General features: G+C 38.2%; 1 protein-coding gene and 1 pseudogene across 1 annotated transcript; one reads left to right on the top strand and one right to left on the bottom strand.

The window, feature by feature from the left end:
* The first annotated feature begins 10 nt into the window (after window positions 1–10).
* On the top strand, window positions 11–15,512 carry LOC111332245 (proto-oncogene tyrosine-protein kinase receptor Ret-like). The gene is made up of 10 exons (XM_088728038.1): window positions 11–143; window positions 368–674; window positions 3,718–3,828; window positions 5,577–5,767; window positions 8,880–9,002; window positions 12,815–12,885; window positions 13,129–13,169; window positions 13,713–13,809; window positions 14,108–14,207; window positions 14,541–15,512. The coding sequence occupies exons 2-10, from the start codon at window positions 443–445 to the stop codon at window positions 14,604–14,606; spliced, it is 1,032 nt and encodes a 343-aa protein (XP_088584164.1). The 5' UTR covers window positions 11–143; window positions 368–442; the 3' UTR covers window positions 14,607–15,512.
* LOC148726859 (uncharacterized) lies at window positions 7,051–8,830 on the bottom strand (annotated as a pseudogene).
* Window positions 15,513–17,920: the final 2,408 nt, after the last annotated feature.

Raw genomic sequence — 17,920 nt, 5'->3', positions numbered from 1 at the left:
GGACTAGCCAAAATTAGCATTTGTGACAAAATAGTAGTTAGTACTTGAACTGAGGTACAAAACAGTTATAAACACTAAAATGACTTTACCCTTACATTTTCGTTCATTTTAGACCACTTGAAGAGAGCAAAGAACTATATGATGTAAGAGAAGTTTTGTTTATTTATAAATTTCTATTTTCACGATTTTTATTGACCCTTTTAGGAGAAACAAGATGAATTAACATTAAAAAAAGGACCCTTCTGGAAATATGACCGCGTCATGTTACTGGCAAACATTAATATGTTCAGACTTAGGAATTGGGACATCTTGAAGTTTAAATGTAGAAAATTAAAGAAAACTGTTTCTTTCTTTTTATTCATTTTAGAACGAAATACCGTTGAACGATGAGGAGGCCGACCGCTCATATTCAAGGAATTTCACCCAGCCTCGTGCAGAGTACATGGATCTCAAAGAAATAAGTAGAGAACGCAATACTAAAGAACAAAGCGCTCACCAAGTGGTTGATTACGAGCCTCTGCGTCCATCAACACACTCCTGGGAAGTGCCAAGGGGTCACGTGTCTGTTGAAAAAATCGTTGGTAAAGGTGCTTTCGGTCAAGTCGCCAAGGGAACAGCTGAGCAACTTCGAGGGAGGCCTGGGACAACTGTAGTGGCTATTAAAATGTTAAAAAGTATGAATTGACTCATTTTAAAATTGTTTATATTCTGTTGGAATTGTCATGTTTGCATTGTTTCTTATTCTCCATGCTTTTACGACACTTTGGTCTGTTTTTGGTATAACTGTGTGATTGATGATACTTGCAGTACTGCTTGCGTGTACTGTAGCAGTACACGCGCTTGACGGCCGTGCAAACCCTCTGCTCTACACGGGTGCAGCGGGGAAGCTGTGTGTCACTACACGCACCTGCGTGCAATTAAAAATTCACGCGTGAGAGTGTGAAATGCGTGTAAATTACACGAAGCCAGTCAAGTAAAACTCATCAACTGTGTGTACTGAGACAAACGAGCGTCTAGCAAGACAATAAGATTGGATTTGTTCTTCTTTGAAAGATAACTGACCAACATGAGTGAGTCACTGCATTTACCGGAATTCTTATGAACTTAAAACGTGTGTGACAAAACTTGAAAATTAATTTGCACGGCTTCCGCTCTTCTTCAAATGGTTTCTACTAACTCGAAATTAAAGAAAAAAACTAAAACTAAAACGTAAACAAAGCAAAACACAAAACAAATCGTGAAGCGCTCCACCAACACAATCATAATTAAGTTCTTCGATAAAAAAGGGAACTTGATCTTTTTCTAGAAATCGTTGCCTAACACGTGACCAGATTTTTCATTCGGGGCGCCATTTTGTCTTTGTTCGCAAATAACACATTCGAAAGTCGCAGAATTTCCCGTTCCTTCGTGCGTTTCGATTCCGGTAGTTTCTGCTCGAAATGAAAGGGCACGTCAATTCTTAAGTTCTCTGACATAATGTATTAAATTTGTTTTACGTAGAAGGTGCGATTTACTGACACAATTGTAAGATTATCCGGAGGGCGCGCTGTTTAAGCGAATTATGTGTGAATGCTCAACTTAGCATTTTTGTCCGTCGCAGGAACGCTTTTAAAAAATTATCACGCACGTCGAGTGAAATACAAATCCCACACTGATAGCAACCGTGTGAAAGAGTACACACAACATGCATGAAGTGAATGTCAAATGAGTTTAAAAACACGCCTTTTTGTAAATGGAATTTCTGGCGTTTGAGTGCCAACGAATAAGCCGGAAGTTAAATATTTCTGGGGCACGAGAGCAACAGGACAAGGGCCTGGGCCCTTGAGTATAGATGCATTATGGGTATAGCGATACGAGTATTAAAGCTTGTGATTGCACGTGGGCAATCATTTTAGGCCGACACATTCTCAGCTATTGCTAAGTTTATTTATTTATCTTTTTTGTAAGTGTGCATATAGCCTAGTAGGAAGGTTACGTGAGCTTGGGCCTGGTTCCTACCCAGATTTCCTGTCTCTTTTTTCCCTACGGGGTTTTTTGTGGCAGGTTTAGCGGCGATAGGTTGATGAACTGAGTCGAATCTCACATTGAATACAAACACCACGACGTAGAGTTAAATGATGTTATTCTTTAATGTGGTCCAACACGTAAAACTGAAACAAGGATGCAATAACCAAGCTGAAACTTGACTATAGCTTCATCGATTTAAGGCACGATAAGTAAAATCGCTAGCCGATCCGAATGATAAAGATTATACAAGAAGAAATAAGTATATCGCGAAATCAGTGAATGTCGGCGACTGAACCGATGAATTAAGAAATAAAAGGAATTAAATGACAAACAACGTTAGAGCGATTACAATGAGTATTATAAAGGGCGTACCTCTATCCCGATCTTGGGGCGAAAACGTGCGCAAACAAAACAGAAACGATAAATCTACAAAACTTTGGGTGCTATCGTTTGTAATGGAACGCCGTCGAAATATGAAAGCACGAGGTCTGCTCTATGCTTAGTGCGCATGACTTGTGACGTGACTAAAAAACCAAGTAACGCAAGGGTAACGCAACAGTAGGTGTTTTTCTGGCCGCCGTTCTAACCACGATGTTTGCTAGTGGTTGATAAGCTCTCGGTATGTCTTTTTGTCGTGTGCTTTGGTAACGATTACCGAGAATGCAACGGTTTTGTATGTATGTTTCTTCATTATTGTACGCTGGTGCTCGGCCGAAACCTAATGGTTCACTATATTAGTGTCTGTTGAGTAGTGTAGCTGAAATACTACTGCAGGTATTTGTTTTTCTTCTGCACATTACTCGCAGCGCCCGTGAGATGAAGTGAATCCTGTCTTCTGATTGGCTACCCGAGCAGGCAAGATGGGCCCATCTTACCCGCTCGGGATTGCCCGCATTGATCCCGCGCGGAAAAAAAAATTAATTAGAACTACATTGATAATTCTTGGACAATTTCGGCGATGGAAACGCAAAATGCGGCAGAGGATAGTCAAAACAAAGACACGGAAACGATTCTCGTGGGTTTGCTGTGCTACAAACACAGTTAGCTTTCTTTCCCGGCTCTCTGGAACTCGTTACCAAACTCACTCAGAACCGCTCCTACGACGAAGGCGTTTAAACTGACTGTGAATGGTATAAATTTGATCGTGATTGTTGTTCTTTTTGTAATTTAGCTTAAAACTTAAATATCTTATTTCTATTCACAATTGTTTGGTCTATTTAATTTTTAGTTTTTGTATCTTCCAAGATATTAACATAGTTGTTTGCTATTTGTAATTCGAAGTTAAACAAAGGTTTCCACTTTTCACTTTTCACTTTTCACTTCACATGTAAACAAGTCATTCTTAATTCTTAATAAAGCGAAATATTTTAGCAATGTAATAAATCCTTTATTAACCAAGCTTGCTCAGTCAAGATGGTTGGATATTAGCCTCGTTCTTTTTTCGCATTTTATGGACCGAGACGAAGTCTCGGTCCATAAAATGCTAAAATAAAACTCGGCCAATATCCAGTCATCTTGACCTCACGCTTGGTCAATAACGTATATTTACACGCACTTGATGCGCGTGTGAGGTGCTGCCATACACGCGAGCGGCTCTGTAAATTTTTCCTCAGCTTCTTCTTTCAGATGAAATTTTACCGAGAGCATCTCATACTAATGAATGGTAATGTTAAAATTAAATCCTCTCATCTTAGCTGGTTTTGTTTGTAGTTAACGCTGCAGAATCAGACAAGAGAGATTTGATGACGGAACTTGACACAATGAAGCAGCTAAAACCACATCCCCACGTCATCAAACTTCTGGGATGTGTTACAGAATCTGGTAAGCTGACTCCCTCATGATCCATTCATTCAGTTTGTGTTCGACATACAGCTTTTGAAAGTACAGGCAACGGAGCTCAGGAGGTTTAAGAGAGAGTTGCCACCTGATGGTCAGTTTTTGATGTGTAACACATCAAAATTGATTTCCCGAAAGACTTACCGTTACGGCTCATCTTCCCATGAGATCAGTGATAAGCTAAATCGCGACTTGTTGGCCGTAGCTAATTGGTTGAATGCTCACAAGCTTACTCTGAACCTTGAAAAAACCAAATGTATGCTTTTAGGTAGTAATAGGAAATTGGAAAGCAAAATAGCTGTCTCTATCAATCTTCGACCACAATGTAAATAAAGTCAACAGCTTCAAATACCTTGGAATTTTTATATCATCAGATTTTACATGGACAAATCATGTCGAGTACATTGCTAGCAAAATTAATCAAAGGCTTGGTCTTCTTAAACACATTAAGCATTTATTACCTTTCAATGCGCGCCTTCTTTTTTATAATAGTCTTGTCATGCCTTTATTTGATTATGCAGACCTTGTTGAGAGAAACAAGAATAATGTAACCTTAATGACCAGTTTGCAAGTCTTGCAGAATAAGGCTGCTAAAATAATTTTAAACAGACAACTTTATTCATCTGCTACGCATGCGCGTGCCACTCTTAAGTGGGTTCCATTAGAAAAAAGGCGTTTTCAGAGAAGATGTATTTAGGTGAATAAGTGTTTAAATGGACTTGTTAGGCATGATATGAACTTTATAAGACAGCATGAACAACATGCTTATAATACCAGACTAAGCTAAATCTCACACTTCCAAGTGTCAAGAGGAACTGGGGTAGACAATGGACAGCATTTCATGCCATAAAGGATTTTAACTCACTTACCCAAGCAATCAGGCAATCCGTTAATCTTAATATGTTTAAACGTAGTCTTTTAAACTTGTCACTTAATGAGTTTCCTACCATGTTATTTTTAAATCTGTGATCCATATGAATTTTAACTTAATAAGTTGTTTTTGTTTTTATATATTTTATATAGTTTTAGTTTTAATGTGCGAAAGTATTTTTTTGTTTTGTCTTTTGTTGGAGATCCTTTTTGAAAACCATAATTTATATGAAAAAAGTCATCGCAATAAGGATTGTTATTAAGACTTGACGGTGGATTTCGTTGTGCATTCATTTGTGGTGAATATTATTGAAAGCAGTAGACGCAGACTTAAGTAGCTGTTCTTTACTTAGCTGTCGAGAGAAGCAACTAAGCTCTAGAAGACTTCAATTTAATTTCAATCGTACCGATTTCATAATTGTCATTTTAAATATGTAAAATAACTATGTTAAGCACATCGAATAGTGCGTTGCTCACACCAATGAAATCACCGAATTAGGGTAAGTATGTTTACCAATTAGATCGCCGCATCAGGCTATGTGTCTCGCATCACATGTCCTTTCCTTTTCAACAACTTGATCAACTTGCATTTGATCACGTATTCCGCACGCATTTGGCAAAGTTCATATAGGCAACAGGCGAAAAAAGAGCGTTGTTATAGCCACCGAAAAAAACCTTTAATACATGATAATTTCCTCTTCGTTCAATATATTTTCACTTGATCGAGGAAGGGAGACCGCAAAATATATTTGTTAAGAGGCTACTGGAGATAAAATAGATTCTTAGTCGGGCACAATAGCTTATCTAAAAAATGTACTTCCGCTGTAATTAGAACCGTTATCATTTCTGACGTATTTTCACAGAGCCGCTGCTGGTGTTAATAGAATATGTTCCTTTTGGAGACCTGCTGGGTTACTTGAGAAAGAGCCGTGGATTAAATGACACTTACTACAAAGACCCGGATATAAAACCACAAACAAACTTGAGGTCACAACAACTGATGAAGTTCGCTTGGCAATTCGCTGATGGAATGAGTTACTTGTCGTCGAAATCTGTAAGTTTAAGAATTTTTGAAACTTTTTGTTAGATGAAATCAGATAACAGTTTTGCTTCTTTGAACATTTACATAACATGTAACTGATGAATTCTTACCTGACGAGTAGTCACGTGTTTATTCTTCAGAGAGATGCTTCTGGGTCCTTATATCTCCTGAGGGGCCAATGAAAAATGTCATTTATATTTCTAAGCTGGGGCAAATGATAAGAATTGGTTCCTTTGTTTGTTTGTTACAGTAGGAATTTCGGAATTCATTGATTTTTTGTAGCTACTTATATAAGAGGTGAAGCTACACACTTGGTCGAAATGAGTGAGTGAGTGAGTGATAACACAACGAATATATGAAATTCAAATATCTGAATTGCGGTATTTGTGCACGATCCTCGCAGTAAAGAGCACTATTTAAGCAATAGAGAAAATCAGACCTGAAAAAATTCAGGCCTGTACGAGATTCGAACCACTGACCTCTGCGATACTAGTGCAGCGCTCTACAAATTGAGCTAACAAGCCAACTGGGAGCAGGTCATCAAATTAGTCTGACATAAACCCGAAAGATGATAAATCAAGCACAACGAATATATGAAATGCATATATCTGAATTGCGGTTATACTCACTTGAGTGAGTGATGGTAAGTAACAATAGAATGCCCAGCTTCACTCAACAACTCAATGTTGTTATCATTATTACTATTTTTATCATCATTATTATTAAATTTTTATGATTGTATATTCTGAAGTTCAGCTATAACGCGCACTGTCATTGGTTGAAAGAGCGTGCTCTATCAAAGTGAAATGTTCAGCAAGCGACCGTGGACGATAATCTTACTCTTGTACATTGGATCAGCAGTGATCTAATCGGCCCAAAATAACGAATATATATATATATATATATATATATATATATATTTCTATGAAAGTGCAAAATACGTAGCAGAGCTAAAACTGTCACGCCATCTGCAAATTTATACTTTGTTGGTCCACTTACATACCCGACTTGTCTCTAGCTGTTTTTTCGTTCATTAATAGTGAAATTTCGGAATAAGCGACCCGGAAGGAGCAACAGAAGAACCAAAAAAAAAAAAATAATAATAATAATAAAGTACTATCGTTTGTATCACGATATAGTTACTTATGATGTCAATCGCGACGTTTCGACAGCATACTGCTACTCTTCATCAGGCGATAAGGTCGACTGGTTTGGGGTCTTCTTATAAAGCAGAATGTTCCGCTGTAATAAGCTGGTATTCCACAGCTGTGATTGGGGCGTTTCGATCCTCGATGTTAGAGAATTGTTCTCTTGGCAGTCCGCTCTTGTTCAGCTCCCCTGTTGTTGCGTTTTTTGATTGTGTCCATTCAAGCTTCAGGAATCTCTATTCCACACTCCTTGTTGATGCTGTTAGGGTGAAGTGTTATATGAATAGCTTCTTTGACCCTGCGAGTGTACCAGTGACCATCGCGATCAATAAACTTAACCTCGTTCCAAAGCGGCTGGTGTCCGGTGTTTTGGGCGTGCTCTGAAATGGCGAAGGTCTGGGTAGTCGGATGTCTCGGTCTCTTAGTCGCGCCGACGTAAACTTTGCTGCGTTTACAGGGAATCCTGTATACTACGCCCTCTTCTTTGGCCGGTTTAACAGCGTCTTTCGCTCTTACTAGCTCTGATCTTAGTGTAGCTTCCGACTTGAAGACAGCGCGTACACCTTGTTGCTGTAGGTAGCGGCGAAGCTGTTCGGAAAGACCTTTAACATAAGGTAACACTGCGCTGGATTTGAACGCGATTGCAGGCTCATTACTGCTAGGATCGCTTTCATAAATTTCATGAAACCGCAGTACACATATATGATTTTCATATACTCAAATTCAATGATTTAACTAAACAGATATTTGCAAACATACCTATTACGTAATTCAATATAACGCGAAAATCCTTAAAGGAAAAACGAAATGGACTTTGTGAGTTAACAAAACTTTACATTTTACACTAGTATAGCATATATAGTTTCCTGTTCAAAAACAAAACAGAACAAAAGGAATGATGAATGTATTACCAAACAGGCATAACTGTTCAAATTAATACAAATCATGATGTTGTCAGAGTGACTGCCGATCTCCGGTCATCACAATAAAGCAAGCCTCAGAAATTACATTTTTCGCCCTTCGTGCGAACAACTAAGAGCTTGATCTGATATCCTTTCAGATCCGTTGAGTGTAAGGCCACATCAGTCAAAACTGTCGAGTTGTAAATCGCCCTCATCTTGGCTGTCATTTACTCATAAAACACACGCCTTGCGCAGTTTGTTTTCTGATTGTCGCGTAGAAAACTTTCGTAGTTTTGTAAGTCACAATTCGGCCGCATCTTTCTGAACGTTTAACTCTTAGATTCTGTATTAAGACTAAAGAACCTCAAGCAAAAGTGTTTAATACGACCTTCCGAACTATTTTAGTGTGTGAGCTACTGAAGATTGTGATCTTTGACAGTTTGGAGTTTTTGACAGCCTCAGTCCCATTCAATCAGTAAGATTATTTGAGCCATTCCAACAAGGATTCTGATTGGCTTATTGTATAGTGTTTTATGAGAGTATAGAACTGAAAACACTGTTTTCGCATCGAAAAATAAAGATTTGTTTTGAAAGTGGTAGGTGGTGCGTGGCCAGTTTGACAGATTATTTATCATAGAACAACTAAAGAAGCCTTGGTTGCGCACTGTTCTGTCGTAAAGCACTTGGAAGCGGCTAAAGCACTCAAGAAGAGGGGAAAATCCCTCCAACACATCTCATGTTTCCTCCTACACTTCTTTTTTGCTCTAGCCACTTCCTGCGTGCTTTACTAAAGAACAGAACGCAGTCAAGGCTTCCTTATTTGTTAACTGTCACCATTTAACTGAATGTCAATTAGTCACTATATTCTTGCGTCATCTTTCTCTTGAGGAACAGGGTACTCATAAATATGTGGGACGCGTTAGGTTTTCTATTGTGCGCGTGAACACAAATCTTGTGCAACACTACCTTCTAGCGGTATTATACAACCCCTTGTGCTGTTCGGTGCTATGAAGACTGTACTTCATCCGGAGTCACACAATCTCAGACTGTTTATTTTTTTCTCCTTGCCGTTAGATCATCCACCGAGACCTCGCAGCTCGTAATGTGTTGGTCGGGGAGGATGAAACATGTAAAGTTACAGATTTTGGAATGGCTAGAAATGTGCAAGAAGAAAATATCTATGAGAGAAGGACAAAGGTAATACGAAAGAAATAGGCTTTGCTCCATCGCATGACATGTATTCGTATGTTTATAAAAATTTGACGTCTTGAGTTTTTTGAGGCACTTTCTAAAACCTTTTTCTAATGAATCATGATACCTATGATTAAGAAATGTATCGGCGCGCGTTCCCAGTGTCAAAATTACCATGCAAACCTTTGTTTTTTATTTCGAAACCTAATTATGTTTTTATTTACGATAATTTTTAAAAACAGTATTTCCTTTGCAATCACTTTCTAACTGTTGTTGTTGATGCTTTCTTATTCACGATTGAACCTCTGCTAAAAATGAATTCTTGCTGCGCGTTTATTGCAAGCACGACTGCTTATCTAGCTAAAGATCCAACATGATGTGACGTCATAAACTTTCTTGATAAAGCTTTTTTAAGCGATTCTTGCTTTCTATGCTGTTGAAATTTTTTGCGAATCGATAGACCGATCACATTTCCTGCGAAGGAAAAACCTAGTTTTTCCGCGAAATCTCCACCAATCAAATTTTCTTCGCAAAATCCATCCAGGCGCTAAAGCCACTGCATCTATCCCAAGATACCCTCTTAGCATTTTGTCCGCTGGCAATATAACGTTGGGAGTGAGAGATGAGTTGCATCATTCCAAAACTTGCTTAGCTGTCGGACAATATTAACCAACTCATCAAACTTTCTAGAAAACTAGGGCAAGATCTAAGTGATGTTGTGGCCAATTACTTGTTGTCAAGACTGCTAAAAGTGCTTGTCATTTTTCAAGGATAGCCAGTATGCCTTATTATCATATGGCCCCTCCGGCCCCGCTCGCGTAATCTCATAGGAAACCATAACGAAAGCTGATGTGAGCAGGGCCGGACGGGTCGACGTGAACCAGTCCGGAAAAAGCTGTCCGGCCCTGCTGCCCTCGCTTCGTTGCAAAACTTAAAGGAATGGGAGTTTCTTGTTCTGACAGGAAAAATAAAGGAAAGTTTTAAATGCATTTCTTTTTTTGTGTTCATGTGGCTGTGTATGCCCGTCTATCGTATCCTATTTAGGTTGAAATTTTCAACACTTAGTAGTCATGTGATAAGTATGATCGAGCCAAATATTTTCCTATTCGCCTCTCCAACGCAGTTAAGAGCGACTGTTTTTGAAGACCGCGTGAGAGGTGGCACATGGACCGAAAAATGACTATCCTCGTATTTCAGTCAGTCAGAGATGCCTTATAGTGCACTTAGAAACGTGGTAAGGTTTTTTCCCAGACTTGCTTCTTTATCATAGAAAATTCACAACAACTGAAACGAGCGTCGGTAGCCGTAAAATAGCGGAAATCAGTGCCCCGAGTAGAGGCAAATGAACTTTGCTCATGAAAAGTGCAAAAGAAAGCAAGCTCGTATCAAATTAACAAATTTGTAAGGGAGGGATCGAGGTATGTCTTAGGTCTAAAACGGGACCGTTTCATTTAATTTTGACACCAAGGACCGCTTTTAAAAATCACCAATATTTCAAAATCCAAATATTGCATTTTGTAACACATTTTCAATTATCATTTTCACCATGCGACATAACTCAGAATCGGTTCAGGTTAAGCTCATGATAAGTGGAAATAGTGTTGCTTTTGAGGATATAAAAATTGATTTGGGGCTTTTCATTTGCGCACGGAAAAACCAGACTGAACTTTGTGAAAATCGCAACATCGTCATTTACGTCACGACATAATCTAATTAGGTACTCCGTGGTTAAATCCGGAATTTCAAGTACATTTTAGAAGTTAGCACCTTGCATAGTTAACCACGGCAGATTGGTTTTTACCTCTGCTTTCGTTTCAAATTCTCATCCATTTCCAATGGCGGAATTGTTTACAATAACACATTCCTTAAGCTAGCGGAGGGCGTCTGTTTTTCGAAAGAATTACCTTTTTCTCGACTTAGTTGTTTTAATTTGAGAACAGTTTCCAGTCCAACCAATTTCCTTGAGTTTTGTAACCAAAACTCTCAATTTGGGAAGAACGTTCTTAGCTCAGCTAAGATTCTTTGTTTTTAGTAGTAATTTCAACTAACACATTGTTTATCATACATTTATCCTCAGGTCTAGTTCACTCCATCTATTTCCTTCTGTTTCCAGCTCCATTCTTGGTATTCTTCTCCTATTCCAATCATTTCATACTCTGTCTGTGTTTCGCCATTACTCTGACCTTTGATCCTTTCCTAATCTTCTATAGTTATTTGTTGTTTTGTGTTCTGCTTATTAGCTCTTCTAGGTAATGTCACTATAACAAGTTTCACAGCAATGACTAACCGATAAGAAAGATTATCATATAAACAAGTTTGTTAAAAAGCCCTATTCATCGATATTCGTGGCCGTAAAATTATAAGATGGGAACAAGATTGCAATAATTTCACCCTTGCCCGACGAATGCTTGAGTGTGTCGCATCTCCACACAGATTGCTTTCCGTCTTCAACATCTTCGGCAAAGAACATTTGACCTGCCGTTATAAATGATTGAATTGTCCTCTTTCAAGTCCACAGTGAAGCCCATGTTTACTTAAGAATTTTCTTAGGACTTCTAGGTGTTCGAATACCCAAAGAAAAACAGACGCCCTCCGCTAGCTTAAGAAATGTGTTATTGTAAACAATTCCGCCATGGGAAATGGATGAGAATTTGAAACGAAAGCAGAGGTAAAAACCAATCTGCCGTGATTAGCTATGCAAGGCTAGCTTACTGTATTGATTTCCTGATCGACCACGGTGCTAACTTCTAAAATGTGCTTGAAATTCCGGATTTAACAACGGGGTGCCTGATTAGATGAAGTCGTGACGTAAATGACGATGTTGCGATTTTCACAAGGTTCAACCTGATTTTTCCGTGCGGAAATGAAAAGCCCCAAATTAATTTTTATATCTTCGAAAATAACACTATTTCCACTTATCATGAGCTTAACCTGAACCGATTCTGAGCTATGCCGCATGGTAAATATGATAATTGAAAATGTGTTACAAAAATGCTATATTTGGATTTTGAAATGTTGGTAATTTTTAAAAGCGGTCCGTGATGTCAAAATTAAATGAAACGGTCGCGCTTTAGACCTAAGCCACGCCTCAATCCCTCCTTTACGAATTTGTTGAGTTGATACCAGCTTGCTTTCTTTTGCGCTTTTCATGAGCAAAGTTCATTTGCCTCTACTCAGGGCACTGATTTCCGCTATTTTACGGCTACCGACGCTCGTTTCAGTTTTCGTGAATTTTCTTGGATAAAGAAGCAAGTCTGGGAAAAAAAAACCTTACCACGTTTCTGAGTTTACTATAAGGTATCTCTGGGTAAAATAGGAAGGTTTTCAACTTTTCGATTATGTGCCAAATTTTTCGATTTTCACGAGGTCAGTTCAAACAGTCACGCTTAATTAAGTACATAATATGTAATCGATGACCTCCAGTACTCCCGTGGTTAAATTATGTCAATTCTTCGAGACGACAGCGAAATTAGTAGACTGTACCGTTTCCTATAAGTTCAAAGTGATCGAATGGACGTCCCAGATTGGGAGTAAGCAAAGATCAGCTTGGGTTGCGGTGCAAGCATCAGTATCATTAAAAGGCAACTCTGAAAATTCGACATTTCAAGTCATGGAACTATAGTGGAAGTTATCTGATCTTGATTCCGTTTTGCGAAATATATTTGAGCAGCGTTTCCAAACACTGGTGATATAAGATTGTGGTCCTAGCTAACTTTGAGACAGAAGTTTTGGATTAGAAATAATTTGGTCAATGTTAGGAATTTGGGAATTTTTAAGTCACCCTTTGCTTAGATTCATTTTCTATTCAAAATTCTAAGGGTCGTCTTCCAGTAAAGTGGACTGCATATGAGGCGCTGTTATATGGAAAATATACAACCAAAAGTGATGTGTAAGTCTTGTGAAATGAAATTTGTTTTCGTTTTCTATTTCATTTAGCCATAAAGATTCACTGGTGGCAATAATTTTTACAGAATATAACGAAAAGTGTATTTTGATGATGTTTGATAAGTCCTTAGTATGAACAAATTATTGATATTGCTGAAAGTTATACTGCTATCAGGGACAGGAATGTCGACTATTTTAAAATGCCCGACAATTACTAAACTTTCTACGTTGTTTTATTGCGTCGTAGATGGAGCTATGGAGTTGTCCTTTATGAGATTTTTACTATAGGTAATACTTTTTTATTCGTTTTGAATGAATTACATTACATTAGCAACAGAGAAGGTCTTATGTCTACAGTTATTTTTAACCCAGAGGTTTATGTTTAATAACATTAAAGCGCGACCAAGGCTAGCCTTTGATGGTGACCTTCCATTTTACGAACGAGGTAAGGGTTGAAATTGGGAACAGAGATTTTCTGTGTAGGTGGACTCACGAGAGAGACGCTTCACAGAGTAATTTTCCCGATCAGTGGGTCAGTGGATCTTCGGATCTTCATGTTTGTCTATTTGTCATGCAATACCATGAAAATAAGGGGAAATTTAAACAATGCCAGAAAACATTCTTTTGTATGATTCACCGCTGGTATGCATTGGTTTCACCGATAGAAATTGCTGGAAATAATTTAATTTAAATGGTTTTCTCCCTGACTGAGAGAACCTGTTGAATTTCATGTATCATTTTTGATCATTTCTTCGTTTTTGATAAATATCTAAGCATAGCTATAGACTTGTGCACGTTATGCAATAGTTTCCAAACGTTTCTTTATATCAGGTGGTTCACCGTATCCACGGATGGATGGCAAGAAAATTGCAAACTTACTTCAGCAGGGCTACAGAATGCCAAAACCACAACATGTGGATGATAAATTGTAAGCCTTAAAGTCTCCTTCGATTCAAAGTTTTTTTAAGATATATTTAGGGAGTGAATAGAAAGCCTCAATCTATTGCATGTTTTCTGCTTATGTAATTGAGTTCATTCTTTACTTTATGGAGATGTTCATTGGTTAAACTTTGGCAAATATTAGCTTCTTTGCGACATTTCAGAAACAATAAGTTACCAGTTTCTGTAATAACGATGAAAATGATTCCCGTGTTTCGTTTCAATTTAATGTAATACACTATACATCAACGTATACCAAGTACCAACCTGTGTTACATGAAACATAGGTATGACATGATGTTGAGATGCTGGCAAGATGACCCGGATTCAAGACCAACGTTCTTTGACCTAAGGAACCAACTCAAAGCTATGGAAACATTACACAAGGTAAACTTGTTACATTCGGTGATCTTATGAGGAGTCATCAAAAGATATGTCGTCATTTATTTTATAAAATTGTCGAGAACATAGGAGTGGTATATCTTCGATAAACTCAGCGACTATTGGGCTAAGTGGAAATTGCGCTATATAAATGATAAAAAATGAATAAACTGTGTGCCTGTAGTCTTAATCAAGTTGCTTAGTCAGCCAACTAAGTACAACTGCAGACTTTGGTACCATAGTTATATACCAAACGTTTGAACATTTCGATAAGGTCATAAACAAAGAACTTCTGATGGACATCAGAGTAATGTTTCTATACTTTTCCTTCCTCCATAGAGGCTGATAAATATGAAAATCTACGACAAGCAGATGTATGCAAACGTTGAGGACTTGGTCGTGTAGGCGATGAAAATCTGTCACCAATTAAGGAAGAATAGTTTGTTCTCCTCTCTTTTGCTAAAGTTCTTAATAAAAATAAGATCACATGGCGATCAATTTGAAAGTCAGTTTTAGGAAAATACTTACCCTTTAGTAGCAGTTAGTTTAATTAATTTTGCTTTTAACTTTGGTGTTTACCAGGCTTTTACATTAGGAAAACAAAACATGTCAAGGTTCCTATTACACCGTTGATTGGCGATGTAAATACATTTTGTATGCTTAAGAATGTATATGTAGTATTCGTTAATTCTATCTTAGATATGTCTTTGAGCGACGAACTTTATTAGAATTGGTACAAAAAGACTTTTAAAGGGTATTGTAAACAGATATTCTCCTTTCGGAAGCGATCAGCTTCATTATCATCATTATCATTATGACTAGTAGTATTAAAGTTACTAGTATCACTACTATTATCGTTGTTATCAGTATTATTTTTATTATAGTTATTATCAATATTGTTGTCATTATGATTGTTCAAATTTTTCTAATTATCGTAATTTTTATGAATCACATTTTCCTTTTATCATGAGGGTAGTTTTAATATTTCGAGGTTCCTTTCAGAACCAAATGTTGATCGGAGCTATACTTACGTATTAGCATGCTTATTTACAGCCATATATTCAAAAAGCTTACGGGTAATTTTGTTTTCATAATAACGCAATCGAAATAGCCACAGTTCTGATTTCATGTGCAAAATCTTTCGAGCGAGTTTCTTGGTGAAGCATTGATGCGGGGTGCAGTGACATTTTTTAGGGCTTCAAAATATGTTCTCAAGTGTTGCGAAAGAGCAATTAAATGTGTAAGTCGGCCTTTAGGTGTATATCTGTTAAAACACTGAATAAAGAACACTTATAAAAGCATAAAATTTTATTGATGATTTCGTCGTTTTGATGGTAGCTTTAAAGAAGAACTCGGTTATAGAATTTCCAAAGGATGGATGATAATATCCATCGCAAGTACTTATCAGTTTCATGTTACCTAAGCATGTCACCGAGAAATTATTTCAATTTTCTTCCTTAATTTCTTACCTTTCCAGGTTCGATCTTTGACAAATTGCGTTGATCCACGATTGATACCCTTTATTGTGAACTCTTCTTTAAAACATTTCTTCCTTAATTCAGGCCCCAGCGAGTCGATTTTCGCCAGATTATCGTAAAGAGTATTTACAAAGAGAAAATTGGCAAATTAAACGAAGAACTCTTCTTTCCCCGAGGAATCCAACCGTGTCCCTGTTTCCTTGCCCCTTGGTTCCTAAAAGCAAATATCCACGTTTCCTTAGTCCTTAAAACCCCTTTTAACACCCTCATGATTATGATAAAGAAAGCACAATTGTATAAAAGCTGTTGTAGAGCGTTTTCAAGGATTGATATTTCAAGTATTTTTAGGATTACCTTTTGTTTCATTAAGTCCCGCCTTTTCGCCGCTACGTGCTATTTTGATGAATGTATAGTTTTGATCATTTATTTTTAGTGTGTGCTTGAACTTGGCTCATCACTTACCGTGCTAGACATTTTAATCTCTTGTTATGGTTGAGGATAACGAGTCTGCTAGGTGGTCATGTTTGAGTTGGTAAAACTGACCTTGAGTCTTACCCACACTGAACATCCTGTTTTGGAAATTCCCACGGTTAGCTAACCCAAACATGTCTGTGATTTTTGTATTTAATACTGGAGCACTCCTTGCTGAAAGTAGTAGAAATAAGCAGTGGAACAAGAGAGAGAAAACTAGCCGTAGTAGAAGCAGCAGTTTGGGAGAATAAAGAAGAAAATTACAGAGTCTCAGTACCTCTTGTTAATTTGCCAAGCGAGTGGTAAAACCCCCACAACAAGGCGATCCTTCCTGTAATGAACACTACTTACGTAGCAGTGAAAATGAGATCTGAAAAAAAAAATTAGGTCCGCACAGGATTTGAACCCATGACCTCTGTGATACCGGTACATTTCTCTACCAACTGAGCTAACAACCCAGCCTCCGGCTGGCCATCATGTTGGTTCGTATTGAACCTTATTTTCATTATTACTTAAGTAGTGTTCATTACTCTGAGGATCGCTTTCATACATTTCTTAAAGCCGCTGTACACATGATTTTTATATATTCAAATTCAAAGCCCATTTTATCAACGCAGTCGTCTTCCTAAAATTATCCTTTAATAGAAACTGATGAACTTGCTTGCAGCTGGTCCTGCAGTTTACTTTGAGCATTCTGCTTGGAAAATTTTTAAACCTAACATAGCTGATCGGCTTTCGACTCTTGGACGCACATCTAAGTTTCGTTCTTCCCGTGACTTCACAGGCCTTAGTGGACTCTCAGTCGGGTTGATTCTTCTGGGCCGTGACATTGCTACCTAACCAGGGCCAAGCACTGTAAACTTTTCGAGCAAGGTAAGCTTAAAATGCCTTGTTATGAATGCCAGGAGATTAAAAAGTATTCACTACTCTCAAGGAGTCGCGAACTCTGCAAGATATAATTTGCACTGCTTCCAGGATTTGGTCTACACGGAGGACTTAGATATTGTTCTAGTTAATAAAAACTGGCTTAACAGAGACGTGGAAAGTTCTGAGCTGCTTCATAGTGGCTACCTAATCTACAAAAATTATAATGATCGGGAGAAACGACGAGCTGGTGGGGTTTTGATTGCAGTTAAAACCTGTGTTTTCAAATCCGTTACCGAGTACCCTCTTGCCCGAGAATTTCAAGATCCAGACATCGCCTCGGTCGTGGTCACAACAGTCTCTGATCAGAGGATTTTATTCTGTTCTTATTACTGGCCTCCGGATTCAGACCCTAGATTTAACCTTTTTCCAGATCAAGTTTGCGATCAGTTTCAAAACATGGTAATTTGTGGTGACATTAACTTGCCGAACATCTCCTAGGACTCCGTGGATAGCGCTTCAGGTGCTAACGAACTGCCTTTTATCGAGGCGCTACACGACCACGTCTTGACGCAAATTAGCAGCACGCCCACTCGCGGTAGCAATATTCTCGATCTAGTGATAACAAGTGCCCCAGAACACACCAAAGTGACCGAGGTATTGTCACCTGATAGAGCCGGTGTTTTTACGGATCATTGTGTAGTCCTGTTTGAGTGCAATGCTTTTGTTAATGCGTCCTTACACCCTCGCAAATTTGTCTAGGACTACGCGAATGGTGACCTTGAAGCTTTGAGTGAGGCTCTCTAGGCGATCAATCTTTCTTATATTGTGTGCCATAACAATATAGATGGTGACTGGCGGTGCTGGAAGGACTTATTTCTAGCTGCTGTCAAAGACTTCGTGCGA

This window comes from Stylophora pistillata, chromosome 7, assembly GCF_964205215.1.
Source record: "Stylophora pistillata chromosome 7, jaStyPist1.2, whole genome shotgun sequence".
Lineage (NCBI taxonomy): Eukaryota > Metazoa > Cnidaria > Anthozoa > Scleractinia > Pocilloporidae > Stylophora > Stylophora pistillata.
Note: the sequence above shows the minus strand (reverse complement) of the source record. Positions and strands in the feature narration are given on the sequence as shown.

Bases quoted from the DNA above. Each gene is read 5' to 3' on its own strand.
- LOC111332245 (XM_088728038.1), top strand. From the start codon at position 443: ATGGATCTCAAAGAAATAAGTAGAGAACGCAATACTAAAGAACAAAGC. The intron at 675-3,717 runs GTATGAATTGAC...TTTTGTTTGTAG, and splicing joins GGCTATTAAAATGTTAAAAA to TTAACGCTGCAGAATCAGAC. The intron at 5,768-8,879 runs GTAAGTTTAAGA...CCTTGCCGTTAG, and splicing joins GTTACTTGTCGTCGAAATCT to ATCATCCACCGAGACCTCGC.